General features: G+C 39.8%; 1 protein-coding gene across 1 annotated transcript in view; it reads left to right on the top strand.

Moving 5' to 3' along the window:
- The window catches only part of lman1 (lectin, mannose-binding, 1), a 71,986-nt gene that overhangs the window by 14,693 nt on the left and 37,533 nt on the right, over positions 1–19,760 (top strand). The window contains exons 6-10 of the mRNA XM_068031153.1: positions 5,389–5,512; positions 5,676–5,734; positions 10,138–10,270; positions 12,734–12,924; positions 18,238–18,308. Coding sequence (XP_067887254.1) covers positions 5,389–5,512; positions 5,676–5,734; positions 10,138–10,270; positions 12,734–12,924; positions 18,238–18,308 — 578 coding nt within the window. The remainder of the gene's footprint in view (positions 1–5,388; positions 5,513–5,675; positions 5,735–10,137; positions 10,271–12,733; positions 12,925–18,237; positions 18,309–19,760) is intronic.

Here is a 19,760-nt window from a genome sequence, read left to right as displayed (position 1 = left end):
GTAGCCTTGAGATTTCTCAAATTTTATCAAAGAAATCTCTTCTGAACAATTATATTGGGAAGGACCACTGCTTAACTGGAGAACATATCATTTGTTTAAAATGTATTTATAATATTTTTTCAGCAATTATATCCAAGATTCACATCAATTACAAAACTTTAGATTTTGTGATGCTGCTGTAAGACTAGCCCTGTCAGCATAGTTATTTCAACACCATTCATGAATTGTGTTATATATTTGTCCTTCCTATGTATGGTATTTTACAGTTGTCTGTTTTACATTTCATCTGTGATCTGACCATTTGCATATTTTATCCAATATATATATATATCCATTTCTGTATATTATGGCCTGACTCCTTTGATTCCACTTCCTCTCCTAGTTTGGTGAAGTTGATAAATTTGACAGTTTTGCATTGCGTTTCTGAGCCTAAGTCATTTAATTAGAAACAGTCGTGATACCTGCATCGAATCCTGAGGCACACCAATCCACTTTAAACAACCAACCCCCCACTCTGCTCCAACTCTCCTAGCAAGTTCTCATTTGCTACTCTTGGTCCAGTTTCTTATCCATTCTTAGGATTTGCAAAAGTCTTCTCGAAGTTGAGGGGCACCATAACCTGTGACCGTCCTCTTGGGTTGTCACTTCTCAAAGAAGCTAAAGAAATTGGCCAGGCAGGATCTTCCCCATTCACATTTCTTTGACTGCTGTTAACTAGGCTATTGTACAATTAATTCTCATTTACTGCCGGTAATCATTTCACCAGTAACCTGTCTCTAGATGCAGAAATCAACAAGCGCATGGGTAAGGCTTCCACTGCTATGTTCAGACTGGCCAAGAGAGTGTGGGAAAATGGCGCACTGACACCGAACACAAAAGTCCGAGTGTATCAGGCCTGTGTCCTCAGTACCTTGCTCTACGGCAGCGAGGCCTGGACAACGTATGCCAGCCAAGAGCGACGTCTCAATTCATTCCATCTTCGCTGCCTTCGGAGAATACTTGGCATCAGGTGGCAGGACTATATCTCCAACACAGAAGTCCTTGAAGCGGCCAACATCCCCAGCTTATACACACTACTGAGTCAGCGGCGCTTGAGATGGCTTGGCCATGTGAACCGCATGGAAGATGGCAGGATCCCCAAAGACACATTGTACAGCGAGCTCGCCACTGGTATTAGACCCACCGGCCGTCCATGTCTCCGTTATAAAGACGTCTGCAAACGCGACATGAAATCGTGTGACATTGATCACAAGTCGTGGGAGTCAGTTGCCAGCATTCGCCAGAGCTGGCGGGCAGCCATAAAGACAGGGCTAAATTGTGGCGAGTCGAAGAGACTTAGTAGTTGGCAGGAAAAAAGACAGAGGCGCAAGGGGAGAGCCAACTGTGCAACAGCCCCGACAAACAAATTTCTCTGCAGCACCTGTGGAAGAGCCTGTCACTCCAGAATTGGCCTTTATAGCCACTCCAGGTGCTGCTTCACAAACCACTGACCACCTCCAGGCGCGTATCCATTGTCTCTCGAGATAAGGAGGCCCAAAAGAATCCATTTCATTATTTTATGTGGTGTTATGACCATGGCGGGAGGTGTGCACTGTCTTTCTCTAGTTCCACTTCTCCACAGATCACAACATATATTTAAATGTGTATCCAGTTACTGAATTATGTACTGTATCTATTTTAGTTTCAGAATAAAATCCACCAAACAACAAAACTATTATTATAAAATAATACTTAGTCAATAAAGATGCAAAGCTTTACCACACAGTTTCAAATATGAAAGTAAATATTGTTACGACCAGGTGCAAAAGGTATCTAGGGGTCTGTTACTATCTTCACCTGGTCTATTGTAACAGGGTTCAATTTTAAATAGTGTTTTGCGCTCCCACTTTGTGAAGAAACCAATTCACACAGGTTTTCTGAGGTTTAAAGAAGAAAGAAGAAATTTTATTAAAACTTAAACTCTAATACGGTTAACGCCTACGGATATACGACACCCCCACGCTAGCATGTGCATGAGATGAACACATGAAAATAGGGAGAGAAAAGAGAGGAAAATATAGTAGAGAGGGGTTTGAGGCAATATCAGAAGTGTTTCTTGTTTACTGTGCTTCGAGCTCACTTGATTGAAGGTAGTCTTGCTGTTCGTTGGGGCCCAGTGTTCTTAAACCTTGTTCAGTAGGAGACTTTTCTCTGAGGTTCACACGTTTTCGCAAGTTTCTGTTCTGTGGGAGAGATGGAGGGAGGCAGGCAAGGCTGGAGAGGAGGTTCCGCTCCAACCGGGAGCGCACGGCTTTCTGATTGCAAACACTGTTTTCTCCAATTTAAAACTCCGTTCAAACCTCTGCAACAGCCAGTTAGTCATGTGATTAAGACTGGTCTGACCACTTCTTCTGTGTATTGGAGAAGCAATGACTGGATCTTCATTGTTCCAACACTGTTACTATGCAAACGTCTTCCCAGTCAGGGGCTTGCAATTTTAAGTTTTAATGTTCATGTGGCGAAATAATTCCCTTCTAAATACCCAAAACACACACACACACACACACACACACACACACACACACAGGTTAAAGGAAAAATAAAGATGCTTTGGTCAAAGTACTTGTTAATTCTTGATGGAAAAGGACAAGATATGTTATGTTCCACATGGCATATAGTCTGGTGTCCGAGTACACGTAGATGGGTCACTGGAATCTTTTCAGAAGCAGTTCAGTCAGGAGATGTCGAGAGGAAGTCTTCCAGACGCTTCTCCGAGAAACCAAAGCAGCATTTCTCCTATTTCTTACAATTGAGTCTCATGGTTTCTCAAAGAGGTGGAAAAAAGCTTAACTGGTATTCTGTTATCAGGCTGACCTCCAACTGCCTCAAAACAGTATTCAGAAATGAAACCCACTCTTGAGCACCATAAATCTGGACATGTCACTTCTCTTGTAAATAACTCCCATAGTCAGAAGGCACCTGTTGTTTACTTAGCTGAAGATATGTGACATCCAGTAAAAGTTGTTTTTAAACAGAGTCCTTCTAGTGACCCTTTAAAGAATAAACAGTCTAGCATTTCTGGAATCACTTTGGTCATCCAGTGAATCCATCTCCACAATTCTAAAACACAGTGGTGCAGTGGTTAGCACCGCAGCCTCACAGCTCCAGTGACCCGGGTTCAATTCTGGGTACTGCCTGTGTGGAGTTTGCAAGTTCTCCCTGTGTCTGCGTGGGTTTTCTCCGGGTGCTCCGGTTTCCTCCCACAAGCCAAAAGACTTGCAGGTTGGTAGGTAAATTGGCCATTATAAATTGCCCCTAGTATAGGTAGGTGGTAGGGAAATATAGGGACAGGTGGGGATGTGGTAGGAATATGGGATTAGTGTAGGGTTAATATAAATGGGTGGTTGATGGTCGGCACAGACTCTGGGCCGAAGGGCCTGTTTCAGTGCTGTATCTCTAAACTAAAAACTAAACTAAAAAATATTTTAAAAATAGAAGCACTTCCATAACAATGGTATAGAAGTAAAATTTACAAGCCTGTCGTTATTGATGCCGGTATTGTCATTCAATTTAAATATGGATATAGTCCTCACCACTTGCACGTTCCCTGCGTATCCCAAACTTCTGCCTATATTGGACCATAAGGGTTAATTAAGTGTTAATTGAATGTATTAACTACTCCCAACTACTTTTGCAGTTCAAGCACATGTTCTCATCTCAAAAGTACCTCTCATCAAGTCCTTTGAGGCAGCCTCACCACTTTCAGTCACAGTCATTCTTTTACTTGGGGCATCTTTATCTGGAGTGAGCAGGTTGCTTGTGTGTTCTCATCAATATTTGGAGGAAATAGACATTCATATTGTTTATGCTCGTTCTCTGTTTCAAACCTGATTGCATCTTTTATAGCTTTTATGTCTGCTGCCCACTTGCTGTTGTAATACTGGAAGAGTTTCCTTTTTATTGTTTAGCCTCATAATTTTCCAAGTTACTCTTTGCTCTTCAGTCATTCATCTTGTTTCTGCATTTCCTTGTTAATCATCCCAGTGAGCCACTCCTCTGTTCTACCTGTGGGCGTTGTCCAGGCTTTTTTCCACAGACCTCTCTTTGCTTGTCTAAGTAGGGTCATGTTTATTTCATCTACATCTTAAACACTCAATACCCTTGAATAATGTTCCCTCTAAGTTGCGTCACCGCGCAAAAAAAATTTATAGGGCCTGCGCACTTAAACTAATCTCACACTGCAAAAAAAAAAAGAAGGAATGCTGACTCTGAATATTATTTGTTTCCAGCCTGTGGATTTAACCATCTTTCTTAGTCCTGCACAGTATTGCACCTTTTGAAAAGGTCTTCCATTGAAGATCTTTTCCCCAATTCATCTGCTTTAGTTGTTCATTTTCATTGAAGTCCTTGTCTTAAGTAATTTTAACTGTCAGATCAAGTTAACCTCCGTCACTCTGGTTGCCATCTCCAGGGTGCCATGACTTCTATATCTTGTACATTTTCTAGGTCATGGGCAAATATTGAATCAAAATGAGGATTGCCTGTCATGACTTTTTTGCTGTCGTGGCCCAAGAAAGCCATTTACTGACTCTTAAGTCTAAACCACTTAGGCTTTCCCAGTTTATGTTGGATTAATTGAAGTCTTCCATGAAAGTTACTTACCTGTTCTCACACAGCCTTCTTATCACTTCACGGAGCAAGTTGCCTTTTTGTTCTGATTAAGTGGGTTATAATTCACTAGCATTAGCTTCGAATTTTAGCCTTCGAGATGACTAGCCAGAGTAGTTCATTTTGTAGCTTTCTTCATCTCACCGTATTGACTTTTACCTCGAAGGTAACTTTAACAATGTATGTACTGAGACCGGTGAGAGAACCCACAAATAATCCACCACAGACAAAAACTACACAGGGTAGGACAGGTATCACTGAACCATCAGGATGGCTTCAATTTATTCCTTTATTTAAATAAAAAAGCCAACATTTGAACAGTATAATTGCTGGTTTGTTTTAATAATTATCTAATAAATGGTGTATTTTTTTGAACCACTTGATAATTAACCTTGCTCCAGTCTGTTGAGGGCTCTTTCCTCCTATTGACTTTTATGTCTTGATGCAGAAGGTCTCAATTGTATATATTTTTCCACTGTTAAATTGTGTCTGAAGATCTCTCCAAAATAAGCTATAATGTTTTCATTTTTGAAGAAAGAACTCACCTGACTATGTTCTATTGACAGCCAAAGAGGATCCCTTTTAAGTAGTTCTTTTATTCAGGCAGATGCGCAGCATGTTTCATCAAAAATGAAGGGGAAAAAACAACCAGCCTGCATAACTTTTTAAAAAAAAACCTAGGCCACTATTGCACTTAGCCATAAAGCTCATGAAAATACAAGTTCATGTTTTCTGTTGTAGGTTATGCTACATAATGGCTTTACTCCGAATAATGACGATTATGAACTTTGTGCCAGAGTAGAAAATATGGTACTTCCATCTGAGGGTTATTTTGGAATTTCTGCAGCAACTGGAGGTCTTGCAGGTGGGTTTTTGTTTCAGCAAAAACATGAAGGTGTGCAAAATTTATTTTAAGGGTTATAGAAACGTTTGTTTGAAGCTGAAACTTGTGCATAGCTGAGTGTGAAGTTCACACATCAGACTTCCACATTATTTAGAAATGTTGCATTGTATTTGTTTCTTGACAGATGACCATGATGTCTTGTCTTTTCTGACATTCAGACTTTTGGAACCTGGCAAACCAGTGGTAAGATTTTTTAAATTATCATTAATTGAAAAGTTGCATGACAAGCCAGAGCACATTATTATGCAGCAGAATACTACTTGCAAATCAGAGAATATGGGTAAATTCGGAAGTAGTGACAGTGAAAGAGAATGGGATGACTGAAGGAGGTGAACACATTTTGGCATCTTGCCTAGAATGAGAGGGGAGACTTCCTTTTTCTCGTATGATTTATTAATCCAAATTAAGGTATAGCTTCCTTTTCGCAAAGCTTGTATGTAGTTGGATAATTTAAAATAGGAAGTTTGTAATTAAATTTAATCTGCTAGACAATGAACATCATGAAATGCTTGGAATGAAATGCAAGAATTTTTTATATATTAAACGTATCTATGGAGCTGAGCATAGTTTTCTTGCAGCATTTTGCTTTGCACTTTCTACTCTACTGAAGGAAAATAGACATTTCAACTTATTTGGCTAAATTTTCTGATATTCTAGGAGCTAATGAGTGTTTGTTTATTTTCATTTTTGGAACCGACTGCCCATTTAAACCTTGGGTTGCTATCTGGTTCAGCAACAACTATTTTCATGGGCTAACTAATTTTATTTGATTAGTTTATGCAGTGAAATATACTATTAAAATAACAAAATTACTCAACCTTTTGGAATGTCCTTATTATGCTAATATGAGCTTTGAACTACTAATGTCATTCAATCATCTTCCCTAGTTTCTGTCTGCTATATTTTTTGTTTCAAATTTAATTTTACTTTCCTATCCTGTTTTCCTTTACTCATTGCCTTATTTTTTCTGCCTCCATGCTTCTTATGACTCCTTTGAAAGGGAGGACTACATGTTTAACCATTGGCTGAAAACCAGTGTTACAATGGAAATTATAGCACAGTAGGAAACCATTCGACTATTTATACCTGCACTGAATTTAGACTCCCCATTTTAATGAAATACTCCATAAACAACATTTTTGAATGTTGTAGTTGATTTTTCATCGATCATGCTTGTGAAGAGCATTATACCTTTTCTAGAGTTAATAGAATGTATCATCTGATCTTCCCCCTTTTATGTTTCTCACTTATCTTTACATGGTTTGTGCTTGTTTTTAATTTACCTCTCAATGGAAATGATTTATTTACCTTTTCTATTTCTTTATCAAAACATCCTTGATCTTTATTTGGAGGGAATGCAGCCCTAGTTGTCTTAGACTTAGGGGTGGGGGGGGGGGGGGGGGAGGGGAAGCGGTGGCAGCAGAGGAAGAGTTGGAAACCACTGTCTTTTCCCCTCCAGTCTGGTAAACACGCCATTCACCACCACTTTCTACTTAGTGTCCCTTAACCGATTTTGATTCCATCCAGCCACTGCCTTTTTAATTCTGTGGATTAATATTACATTATTTACTCCAGGTAACTACTTGATTTATGGTGCTCTTGTAGATACTTGCCCTTGAGCTGCTGCCTTTGACCATTTCACAGTTATCAAGGACTGTGTACCTATTTGAATCAAGACTCATAGGGGACCTCTTATATATCCCAGTGTGTTCCTGCCTCTTTGCTGCTTCCCTGTTTGTGTCGACTTGTGAAGTGACCACCTTCTGGAATGTATATTAAAGGCAGTTTTTCCAGCTAGTTAAAAGCACACTGAAGATTGGCATGGTCACAAATTAAATCCAAACCAGGCACTAATGCCAACAAGGAAAATGATTGATGGATTCTGTGACCTAACCCTGTCCACTTAAATGAATTAATTTTCAATTAGGGTTGAATAATTGTCCAAGATCCTCCTGTATATCAGTTACAGATATATGGAGTGCCAATTATGATACGTTGACCATATATGATAAAATTATAGATGACCACAAATACGAGAGGTAAAAGCAGTCAATTGCTGCTAATGGCAGCTATCCCTTGTAAGCTCATCGAGGCTGTCTTCTCCAAGTGCTCCAAATAGTCCTTATGATTTTGAGACAGTACTTGATTTTGCAAGTTGAATCACTTTTATCCAGTATTGGTATGAAGATGGTTTGGACCAGATTTAAAAAAAAAAAGTTTCATATGCTATTTGAAGTCCTGATACATTTTGTTTTGTTTTACCCTTGTGCCATTTTCTGATGCACTCAACTGATTCTTGGAATGAAGGTTGGACAAGTTGCACCTGTATCCATTGGAGTTTAGAAGAATGAGAGGTGATCCTGTTGAAACATATAAGATTTTGGGGGGACTTGAGAGGGTGAATGCTGAGAGGCTGTTTCCCCTTATGAAAGAGACTAGAATTAGGGGTCTAACCATTTAAGACGGCGATGAAAAGAGATTTTTTCTTTGAGGGTCATTAATCTGAGGAATTCTCTTCCCCAGAGAGCAGTGGAGACAGGGTCATTGCATATTTTTAAGGCTGAGTTAGATGGATTCTTGATTTACAAGGGAGTCAAAGGCTATAGCAGATAGATAAGAAAGTAGAATTGAGGCCACAATCGGATTAGCCATGATCTTAACAAATGACGGAGCAGGCTAGAAGGGCCGAAAATGGCCGCTTCTCCTAATTCGTATGCCAAGTTGTTGTGAAGAAAATGCAGACACTTTGACAATTTTATCAAACGAGATCACAATATTATCATCCATTGTTTTCTGTGTGTGAATTTTGACCAGGTCAGAGAACACATAACCCAATTTGGTTGTGCAACCCAAAGCATTTGTGTGCACAGTTGTAACAAAGATTTCGAGGACCAAAAATGTAAATAATATTGTCCACTGAGCAACTAGATAGATCCATGTGTGTGGTTTTATGAAAAAGAGGCTTCTCAACAGGAATGATTTTGTGCTCATCAATGTGAAGAATATCAGTACTTGGGACAGTGTCACCCCCACCCCCAAGACAATTATCAAATGTCTGTATCTAAAGTTCAGTGTTGGTCAAGTTTTATATCCTATGATGGATTGCAGAGAATCAAAATTAAGGTCTCTACATCCAAGTAAGAAGTGGCCTGTAGAGATAAACCCAGCTGATCCCTGAAATAAATTGTATTTATTGAGATTGGATATTGTAAACCTTTGCATATTCTCAACAGAGATGCTGAGAAGTAGAATCAGAAGAACAATTGTTTCTCTTGTTTCTCTAATGCAGTAGTCAGCTCCAGAATTGGAATGCGTAATTAAAGAGCTATTTATAAACTACGCTACCTTGTGTCTAAGGAACTGCATATTCTCATAAAATTTTGCATGTTGCTTTGTGCCAAAAACATCATTGATAGAAAATTGCAGGTTCATTACCAACGAAATGACATGACCTCAAAATGTTCGAGGCTCTTCAAATATGCAGATTCATGCCAGCAGACCTAATGTATTGATGTAGACTCCTGCAAATACCATGTGAAAAAATATACAACGATTGAATCTGTATGTCAAGTAATGCTAGAAGAATAGTTAATTCTTTAGTGTCTTTCAAATTTATAGTGGTATAGCTCTAACCAGCCAAACTATATATATAAATTCTTCAATCTAGGATTTTGTTTTAATAGTTTGGACAGAACCATACAACAGTGTACCAGTGGTACATTTTGCATTTGGCATATAATGTCTGGATTTTCCTATCTAATCTTTTTGAATCGTACTTTCTATACTTTGGAAATTATAGCATATAAAAATTGGTCACAAGCAATGGAAATTACTATGATAGCATGTCATTGGAAACAAAGTATAGTGATCAATATGCTGTAACAATGTCATCAATTCTACTCTTACTTTCCTCCCATTGAAAAGGAAATGCAGTATTTTAAATGGTTACAGTGTGGCAAGTGATCTGTTGGGCAGTCACAGGGTCTTACGAATACTAGAATTTTAGCTTTAAATGTTGACTTGTAAGAGATGACTAAATTAATTACTCGCTCTAGAGTTAAAGCCACATGACTGAGTTTAAACTTTTTGTTCTCCATACCTTCTCCCCCAAAGTTAGTAGCTTATTCTGAGGCCTGGTTACTCAGGTACTAACGATGCTCATCTGACTGACCACGCCCACTGAATCCACATAACTTGTTCTATCCAAGCCCAGGAAGATTGTGACCCATTATACCACCTCACTATTGTCTTGGTTGAGATCAGCTGACTCAACAGAGACCATGGATTGAACAGGTCCTTCATGATGTATATGGTTCGGTACAATACCACATATTGTACTTAGTTGCTGACCCATAATTGAACTTAAAATCTCTTTTTAATGAGCATTATTGTACTTTGCGCTGTTTTTTAGAGCTGTGGAACTATTACTACTTCCTACAGGTACTGTGGAGATGCAGTTGCTCTAATAAGTAACTGGGCCTGCTTAATAAAATTATTGTCCTTTAAACTGAGGAAGTTACTTTTTATATATATATATATATATATTTTTTGGTTCAAATACGAGAAACTTTTGACATCTGAATTAGGAGCCTGCTGATTCAGCAATTCCCCAAGAAGAAAAAGAGAAATATCGAGAGGAGTATGAAAATTTCCAACAGGCACTTGATAAAAAGAAAGAAGAGTTCCAAAAAGATCACCCTGATATGCAAGGAGAAACAGGTTGGGGAAGGTTTTTTTTTAAAAAGTTTTTTTGGTTACTTGTATTAATTGTTCCCTTATGATTTATAGTTGTGCGGAGAAGATGTTTGAAATTTTAACGTAAATAACTTTTTTTTTCCTCTGAAGAAAAAAAGTTAAATTTTCAGTCTCTGACTAGTACTTTAGTATGTTCCACGACAGTGCTTCCGATATGTCTTCCATTTTCCTTACACTGTGGTTGACGGGGCCCTCAACCGCGTCTGGCCCATTTCCTGCCCTTCAACCCTCACCCCTTCTCCTCCCTCCCAGAACTGCGACAGGGTTCCCCTTGTCCTCACTTTCCACCCCACTAGCCTCCACCTCCAAAGAATCATCCTCCGCCACTTCCGCCACATCCAGCGTGATGCCACTACCAAAGGCATCTTCCCCTCCCTTCCCCTGTCAGCATTCCAAAGGGATCGTTCCCTCTGAGACACCCTGGTCCACTCCTCCGTTACCCCCACCACCTCGTCTCCTTCCCACGGCACCTTCCCCTGCAATCGCAGGAGGTGTAATACCTGCCCATTTACCTCCTCTCTCCTCATTATCCAAGGCCCCAAACACTCCCTTCAGGTGAAGCAGCGATTTCCTTGTACTTTCAATTTAGTATACTGTATTCGCTGCTCGCAGTTTGGTCTCCTCTACATTGGGGAGACCAAATGCAGATTGGGTGACCGTTTTGCGGAACACCTCCGCTCAGTCCGTAAGCATGACCCCAAGCTTCCGGTTGCTGGTCATTTCAACAGCCCCCGCCCCCCCCCCCCCCCTGCTCTCATGCTCACATCTCTGTCCTGGGCTTGCTGCAGTGTTCCAGTGAACATCAACGCAAGCTCAAGGAACAGCATCTCATTTACCGATTTAGGCACACTACAGACTGCCGGACTGAACATTGAATTCAATAATTTCAGAGCATGACGGTTTCCCCCTTTTTTATGTTTAGTTATTTTTTATTTAGTTATTTTATTTTAGTTTTTTTTACTGTGTTTAGTTTGTTTCTACTGTGCCTACCCACTGTTTCTGTTTAATTTTTTTAAATGTTTGTGCTTAGAGTGCTTTGTGCTTTCTAGTCTATCACACCCTCTCTGTACAAACGCTTTGTCTTTCAACAGACCATTAACATACCATTTGCCTTTGCTCCATGACCACCTGGTCAGTTATTCTCTGACCTTGTCCTATCAACACCTACTCTTTTGTTATCTCTTGCCCCACCCCTGCTTTACTTGCTTAAAATCTTTTACATTTCTATATTTGTCAGTTCTATGATTAAAGGTCACTGACTTGAAACGTTAACTCTGCTTCTCTCTCCATAGATGCTGCCAGACCTGCTGAGTATGTCCAGCATTTCTTGTTTTTATTTCAGATTTCCAGCATCTGCAGTATTTTGCTTTTATATTGCTATAGTATGTAGAATGGGTAAATTCCACATGTGCAAGAATTATTTAATGGAGATTTCAATGTGTAATTTATATTGATAAAAGATCATCTTGTCTCCACCTTATACATTTCAGAAGATTACATTGGGATTTACCATATATATCTAGGATTTATAACATACCTAAATTATTTGCCTTTGCTGCCCCACATTCTCAAATTATATTGATTAATTATTGAAGCTCAACAGTACTGCAGTACAACACTTTTATTAAGCATCTATGATAGCACAATTAAGGTTAAACAATGAGGATTACTTAGAGATATATAATCAGTGAGTATTGACAAGCTCTTTGACCACAGGGCAACATCAAACCCGTGCCTGATCCTGTCCTTCCCCAAATCCCCACACACGTTTTGCAAGGATAGTGTTCAAGAGCTCAGAATATTTTTATATCCCTCTTTAGCTCGGTTCCAATACAACACCAATTGTCATGCCCCTATTACACTGCTAGCTAGCATCTGCTAATTGCACAGGCCAGGGAATTAATCGGGAAACTGCTTGCTCTGTGTGGCTCAGTTTCTCACGAAATAAATTCACTGCCATTGGAGGAGCCAATTTCTTAAAGGGAATCCAATTCTCACTTGGTTAGATAATTGACAATATATTCCTATTTGTGAAAGTAGAACTTCAATTCAGTAGTGGGAGAAGTCCTGTAAGGTTCCTAAAGAAATGTTTATATCCCTGAAGGATAAACTTTTTTTAGCTTGTGATTTAAGTATTCAATAAAAGCAGTGATTTTCAGTGCTGAGAGTTAATTGTGTTTTTGGCAGAGAGCCTCATCACCTAAGAGCATTTATCATTAATGTTGTTCATGATTATCTGGTCATTTAAAATAATGATTGGATAATCATAGGCAGTATGTGTCCAAATTTCCAATTATGCACTCTTGAACTGTGAGGTCCTCCATCAGATATATTTTGTAATGAGTATAAATAATTCTGCAACTGGCAAACATTCAGTTAAATTAATGTGACTGGAAGTCAACCCAAGTTTACTTTATATTTCTGCAGCTGATTTGTTTGAAACTGTGAATGAGCGAGAATTGAGACAAATCTTTGAAGGTCAGAACCGCATCCACCATGAAATCAAACAGTTGAACAGACAACTCAGCATGATTCTGGATGAACAAAGGAGGTATGTCTCCCTCGTGACAGAAGAAATGTCAAAGAGGGAGACTAATACCGCACCCCAAACAGGACAGGTACGTACTGCAATATGTGGCTGTTTGAATTGGTTTTTCAGACTAAAAGACGTGCTTCAAATTTCTTACCACTAAGTTTTTAGGCATACGCTGATCAAGGGCTGAGTGGTAAGCTGTCAGCAGCGACTCAGTGTTAGCACTCTTGTGAAGGTATTCCTCTTGTGCCTCGCATCAGTTTCAGCTTAGTTCTTATAGGTGTTGACTGAGTAACAAACTGCCTTCTGCACCCACAAATTGATATTGAGTTGGCAGTCTAACCAGAACAACCTATAAAAATAGCTAATTTGGAAAAATGTAACATTCCCGCGCATATAGTGGGGTCGTATTGCTTTTCTGAAGTTGAGATTAAGGGACAATTTGGTATAAAAGTACAAGAATCTTTACTATGCATCTGATATGTTTGTTTTGTAGTCAAGACATTGGATGCCCTGTTCTATTCTACAAAATTGAAATTACTCAACTTGAACTCAAAATTACAAAAAAAATTATGTAAATCGTTTTCTCTGCTCTGGTACTTATTTTTTTTCTAGCTTTCCACTGTCTGTCAGAAAATAGAAACTTAGAATGATAGAAATTTACATCACGGAGGAGGCCATTCGACATGTGTCCATGCCCGCTAACAAGGAGCCATCCAGCCTAATTCCACTTTCCAGCTCTTGGTCCGTAGCTTTGTAGGTTACAACACTTCGAGTACATATCCAAGTACTAAAATGTTATGAGGGCTTCTGCCACTACCACCCTTTCAGGCAGTGAGTTCCAGATCCCCATCACCCTCATCCCCTGTACACCACCTACCTCTTAGGCTAAAACTATACCCCTGGTTTTGGGCCACTCAACCTAGGGGGTTGGCCCTTCCTATCCACTCTATCTAGACCCAGCATAATTTTATACACTTCAGTTAGGTTTCCCTTCAGCCTCCTGTTCCAAAGAAAATAACCTAGCCTAGCCACTCTTTCCTCATAACTAAAATTCCCCAGTACAGGCTGCATCCTCAAATTTCCTCTGTACCCTCTTTAGTGTAATCACATCTTTCTTGTTGTGCAGTGACCAGAATTGCATGCATTACTCCAGCTGCAGCCTAACTAGTGTTTATATAGTTTCAGCATAGCCTCCCAGCTCTTGTATTCTGTGCCTGAGCTAATAAACCCAAGTATTCCTTCTTGACCACCATATCTACCTATCCAGCTACATTCAGGGATCTGTGGACATGTATTCCAAAGTGCCTCTGTCCCTCTACGCTTCTCAGTATCCTGCAATTTATTGTGTATTCACCTGCTTTTTGTATCTTCCCCAAATGCATTACCTCACTTCTCTGGACTGAACTCCATTTGCCACTGTTCTGCCCACCTGACTATTCATTGATATCTTCCTGCAGTCTACAGCTTTCTTCATTATCAACCACACAACCAATTTTTCTATAGTCTGCAAACTTCTTAATCATACCTCCGTATTCAAAGCCAAATCATTGATATGGGCCACAAAAAGCAAGGGACCTAGTACTGGGCACTGCAGAACCCCACTGGAAAACAGTCTTCCAGTCTCAAAAACACCCATTACCCTTTGCTTCCTGCCTCTGAGCCATTTTTAGATCCAACTTGGCACTTTGTATTGGATCTCATGGGCTTTTACTTCGCAACCGGTCTGCCACGTGGGACCTTATCAAAAGCCTTGCTAATGCATCAAATGCACTATCGTCATCGACACTCCTTGTTACCTCCTCAAAAAATTTCAATCAGGTTGGTCAGACACGACCTCTTAACAAATTTGTGCTGACTGTCTTTGATTAATCTGTGTCCTTCTAAAAGATGTATCTTGTCCCTCAGAATTTTTTCCAATAATTTTCCCATCTCTGAGGTTAGGCAGTCTGGCCTATAAGTACTCAGTCTACCCCTTTCTCCCTTTTTAAACAATGGTACAACATTAGCTCTCCTGTGACTAATCTTAATATAATGAGAAAAGAAGTATCACTTCTAAAGGGAATTAAATTCCAGCATAACTTTTTCTTTACTTTTATGAATTTTGTTCCCTCTTCTCTCTCCTCCTGTCCTCTATCAGCAATTTAGCAACCTCAAGTTAAATCCAGCAGACACTGGGTGCTGAATGAAGTTCTTGTTCGTCAATATGCTTAACCTCTAACTTGATCAATCTTACTTCATCATCGAGACATTTCCAGAGACCAGATACCCTTGTAACCACCCTCAGGGTTCCAATTTATACTAGGTTATAGGCATTTTATGTGTGTAGTATGAATCAGTGCCCATTTGGAGCTAGATTGAGACTGGCTCAAGTTTTCATTTCCAACCAAAGGTGAAATGCCACTTACTCCAATAGTCTAGGTAAGATTCAAGCTCTGGATGAGGTAAAGGTATGTCTTTCAGATCATGTAGCATTTGTACATCTAGGAAAAGCAGCATTTTTACGTGGGGAAGTGGTTGCGTAGTGGTAATGTCACTGAACTAGTAATCCGGAGCCCAGGCTAATGCCCTGGACATGGGTTCGAATCCCACCACAGCAGATGATGAAATTTGAATTCAATTAATAAATCTGGAATTAAAAGGCTAGTCCAATGATGACCATGAAACCATTGTCGATCATTGTAAAAACCCATCTGGTTCACTAATGTCCTTTTAGGGAAGGAAATCTGGTCTGGCCAACATGTGACTCCAGACTCAGCAATGTGGTGGACTCTTAAAATGCCTTCTGAAATGGCCTAGCAAGCCACTCAGTTCAAGGGCAATTGGGAATGAGCAATAAATAAAAGAAGCAAGAGAGGAAATAGCAGAGGGTCTGACCATCATTTTCTAGTCCTCACTGGATAAAGATGTGGTACCGGAGGATTGGAGAACTGCTAACGTTATACCTCTTTAAAAAGGGAGCGAAGGGTAGACCGAATAATTATAGGCCAGTCAGTCTAACCTCAGTAGTGGGCAAATTATTGGAATCTATTCTGAGGCACAGGATAAACTGTCACTCAGAAAGGCACAGGTTAATCAAGGGTTGTCAGCATGGATTTGCTAAGGGAAGATCTTGTTTGACCAACTTGATCGAATTTTTTTGAAGAAGTAACCGGAAGATAGATGAGGGTAGTGCAGTTGATGTGGTCTACTTGGATTTTAGCAAGGCTTTTGACAAGGTCCCATCCCACATGGCAGACTGGTTAAAAAAATAAAATCCCATGGGATCCTGGAAAATGCAGCAAGGTGGATACAAAATTGGCTCAGTGGCAGGAAACAAAGGGTAATTGTTGATGGCTGTTCTAGCAACTGGAGGGCTGTTTCCAGTGGCGTTCCACAGTGCTCAATACTGGGTCGCCTGCTTTTTGTGGTATAAATTAACGATTTGGATGTAAATGTAGGGGACATGATCACGAAGTTTGCGAATGACACAAACATTGGCCGTGTGGTAGATAGCAAGGAGGATAGCTATAGGCTTTAGGAAGATATTGATGGTCTGGTCAGATGGGCAGAAAAGTGGCAAATGGAATTCAACTTGGAGAAGTGTGAGGTGATTCATTTGTGGAGGTCAAACAAGGCAAAAGAATACACGATTAATGGGAAAATACTGAGAGGTGTAGAGGAAGTGAGGGACCTTGGGGTAAATGTCCACAGATCCCTGAAGGTAGCAGCACAGGTTGATGAGGTGGTTAAGAAGGCATAAGGAATCATTTCCTTCATTAGCCGAGGTATAGAATACAAGAGCAGGGAAGTTATGCTGGAATTGTATAACTCATTGGTTAGGCCACAACTTGAGTACTTTGTGCAGTTCTGGTCACCTCATGACAGAAAGGCTGTAATTGCACTAGCGAGGGTACAGAGGAGATTTACGAGGATGTTGCCAGGACTGGAAAAATTTGGCTGTTGAGGAAAGATTGGATAGGCTGGGGTCCTTCTCCTTGGAACAGAGAAGGCTGAGGGGAGATCTGATTGAAATGTACAAAATGCTGAGGGGCCTGGATAGAGTGGAGGTCTAGGGTCTATTCACCTTAGCAGAGAGGTCACTGATAAGGGGGCATAGATTTAGCGATTGATAGAAAAATTAGAGGGGAGATGAGGAAAAACCTTTTCACGTAGAGGGTGGTGATGGTCTGGAACTCACTGCCTGAAAGGGTAGTTGAGGCAGAGTCTCTCAACTCATTCAAAAGGAGTCTGAATATGCACCTCAAGTGCCGTAAGCTGCAGGGCTACCAACCAAATGCTGGAAGGTGGGATTAGAATAGGTGGATCGTTTTTCGGCCGGCACAGACACGATTTGGCCAAGTGGACTCTTTCTGCTCCTTAAACTTTCTATGATTCTAAATGCTGACCTAGCCAGAGATGCCCACATCCCACAAATGAATACAAAAAAAAATTGAAGGAAGTTTGTGGAGATCTTTTTGAAAGTTTGTGCAAAATGAGCAAGAAAAAGTCCATGAAAGGTGGTTGCATTATGTCCATATAAATATTTTAATGATTTATCAAGCAGCTCACTTCACTATTGTGCCAAATATGACTGATGGTTTCCGGTAATATTTTTTCACGTGATATTTATATATTGTGTGTAGAATGTAACTTAATTATTGTATTGCAAACATTTTAAATCTTGTGTTCAGAAAATCCTATTTTAACTGTGTGGTGAGTCAAATGCTTTTTGTGCTTTTTAGATGTTCTCGGCGTGTACTAATTAGTTTAACATTTATTTATAAAAAGGTGTATTTGAGTTGGTGAAATTGTGGGCTTTATCTAGATTTAATTTTCACTAAAATATCTGCTATATTATCGTAAAATTTAAAATCTAGTTTCTTGTGCCATACATATAGCAGGTCTGGGGGGTTCAGGATAAAGGTTTCAGGTGAATCAGGGTTAGAGGGTGGGGATGTTTGGGCCATGGTGCAGAGATATCATTTAGTGCCAATTTTGAAGTGATGCATTCTGTGCTTATCTTTATATTTCCATTAAAATTTCCTGTGTTTGCATTTATAATTGAAACTACCTAAACCTGGCACACTAATTAGTCTTTCAGTGTTGCAGTGGCTCCATTGGGTGTGAAGGTGTAATTAGTGACAAGTTTACATGTGTTGTTTGCTTTATAAATGCAAATGTAGGTATTTATAATGGGAACAATTGACTTGAAGTGTACAGATACAAAAAGAATTCATTGATATGAAAATGGCTTTTTAATGCACCTTGTATCTACATGCATGAAACTGCTTTTTAGATGTTCAATGTATACTAATTGATGCAAAATATGGAGAACAATCTTTTTCTTATAGCTGTTTTGCATGTTCCATTGGTGTCCTGTCAAAATTTAAACTTATTTTTTGTTTTTCTATTTTAGTTCCCTCAAGGAGAACTCGACAATATTGTGAGATACCAGCAAGAGGTGCTTAGGCATGTTGGTGAATTGAAGTGAGTGATGAATGGTTTCCAGTAATACTTTTTTACGTGATATTTATATATTGTGTGTAGGATGTAATTTAAAATTATTGTATTGCAAACATTTTAAATCTTGTGTTCAGAAAATCCTATTTTAATTGTGTGGTGAGTCGTTAAATGCTTTTTGTGCATCCAACAGTCGCTGAGTCCCCTGCCATCTGCATCCTAGGGGTGGGAGTCACCATTGACCAGAAACTTAACTGGACCAGCCATGTAAACACTGTGGCTATCTGAGAGTAGGTCAAAGGTGAGGTGTATTTAGGGTGAGAGACTCCCCTCCTGACTCCCAAAACCTTTACAGTTTCTGCAAGGCACAAGTCAGAAGTGTGATAGAATAGTCTCCAGTTGCCTTGATGAGTACAGTTCCAAAAACACTCAGGAGGCTCAACACCATCCAGAACAAATTAGGCTGCTTGATCAGCATCCCATCCTCCACCTTAAACAGTCACTGCCTCCACCACATGTGTACCATCTACAAGATACACTGCAGCAATTCAAGTTCCCCTCCAAGTCTCTCGTTTTCCTGGCTTGGTACTATATCGCTGTTCCTTTACTGTTGTTGGGTCAAAATCCTGGAACTCTCCCTAACAGCACTGTGGGCGTCCCTACACGACATGGACTGCAGCGGTTCCATAAGGCGGCTCATCATGATCTTCTGGAGGGCAATTAGGGATGGGCACTTTGCCAGTGTCGCTCATATCCCAGTATCGAATAAATAGAAAAAAACTCCTCCAGCCTTACAATGCACCGCCCCCCAACCACTACCACCACACCCCCACTGCCAAGAGATCTCTGCACACCTCCAATTCTGGCCCCTCGAACATCCCCAGTTTTAATTGCTCCACCATTGGCAGCTTTGCCTTCAGCTGCAGAGGACAGAAGCTCTGGAATTCCCTCCCTAAACCCCTCTACCTCCCTATCCATCTTTCCTCCTTTTAAGATGCACCTTGAAACCTACCTCTTTGACTAAGGTTCTGATCACCTATCCTAATATCTCATGTGGCTCAGTGTCAAATTTTGTTTAATGTTCCTGTTCAGTCCCTTAAGATGTTTTACTACATTGAAGGCACTATATAGATGCAAATTCTTGATTCCTATAACATCTAAACAAAATAAAACATGAACCTCTCACTTGCAGCTGCATAATTTCTGATCCATTGTGCGCAACACTGGGAAATCTATAAATGAATATAAATTTATATGTCCTTATTTGTCTTTAAGAAATATGACCTGTAAAATAAAAAGCTCAAACTGATGGGTTAGCATAAATTAAAATTCTGTGTTCTATCCAAAATTAGATAATTTAGATCGCCAAAAGGATTAGATGAAATCCAAGGTACAAAAAGTTCTAATTTTTTGTAGCTTTCTCACGGTCACAAGGTGATCAGATATTGTTGTACTTCATGGAATAGCTCTACTAAATTA

Source organism: Heterodontus francisci, chromosome 1, assembly GCF_036365525.1.
Source record: "Heterodontus francisci isolate sHetFra1 chromosome 1, sHetFra1.hap1, whole genome shotgun sequence".
NCBI classification, from domain to species: Eukaryota; Metazoa; Chordata; class Chondrichthyes; order Heterodontiformes; family Heterodontidae; genus Heterodontus; species Heterodontus francisci.
This window is presented reverse-complemented; position numbering and strand designations above follow the sequence as displayed.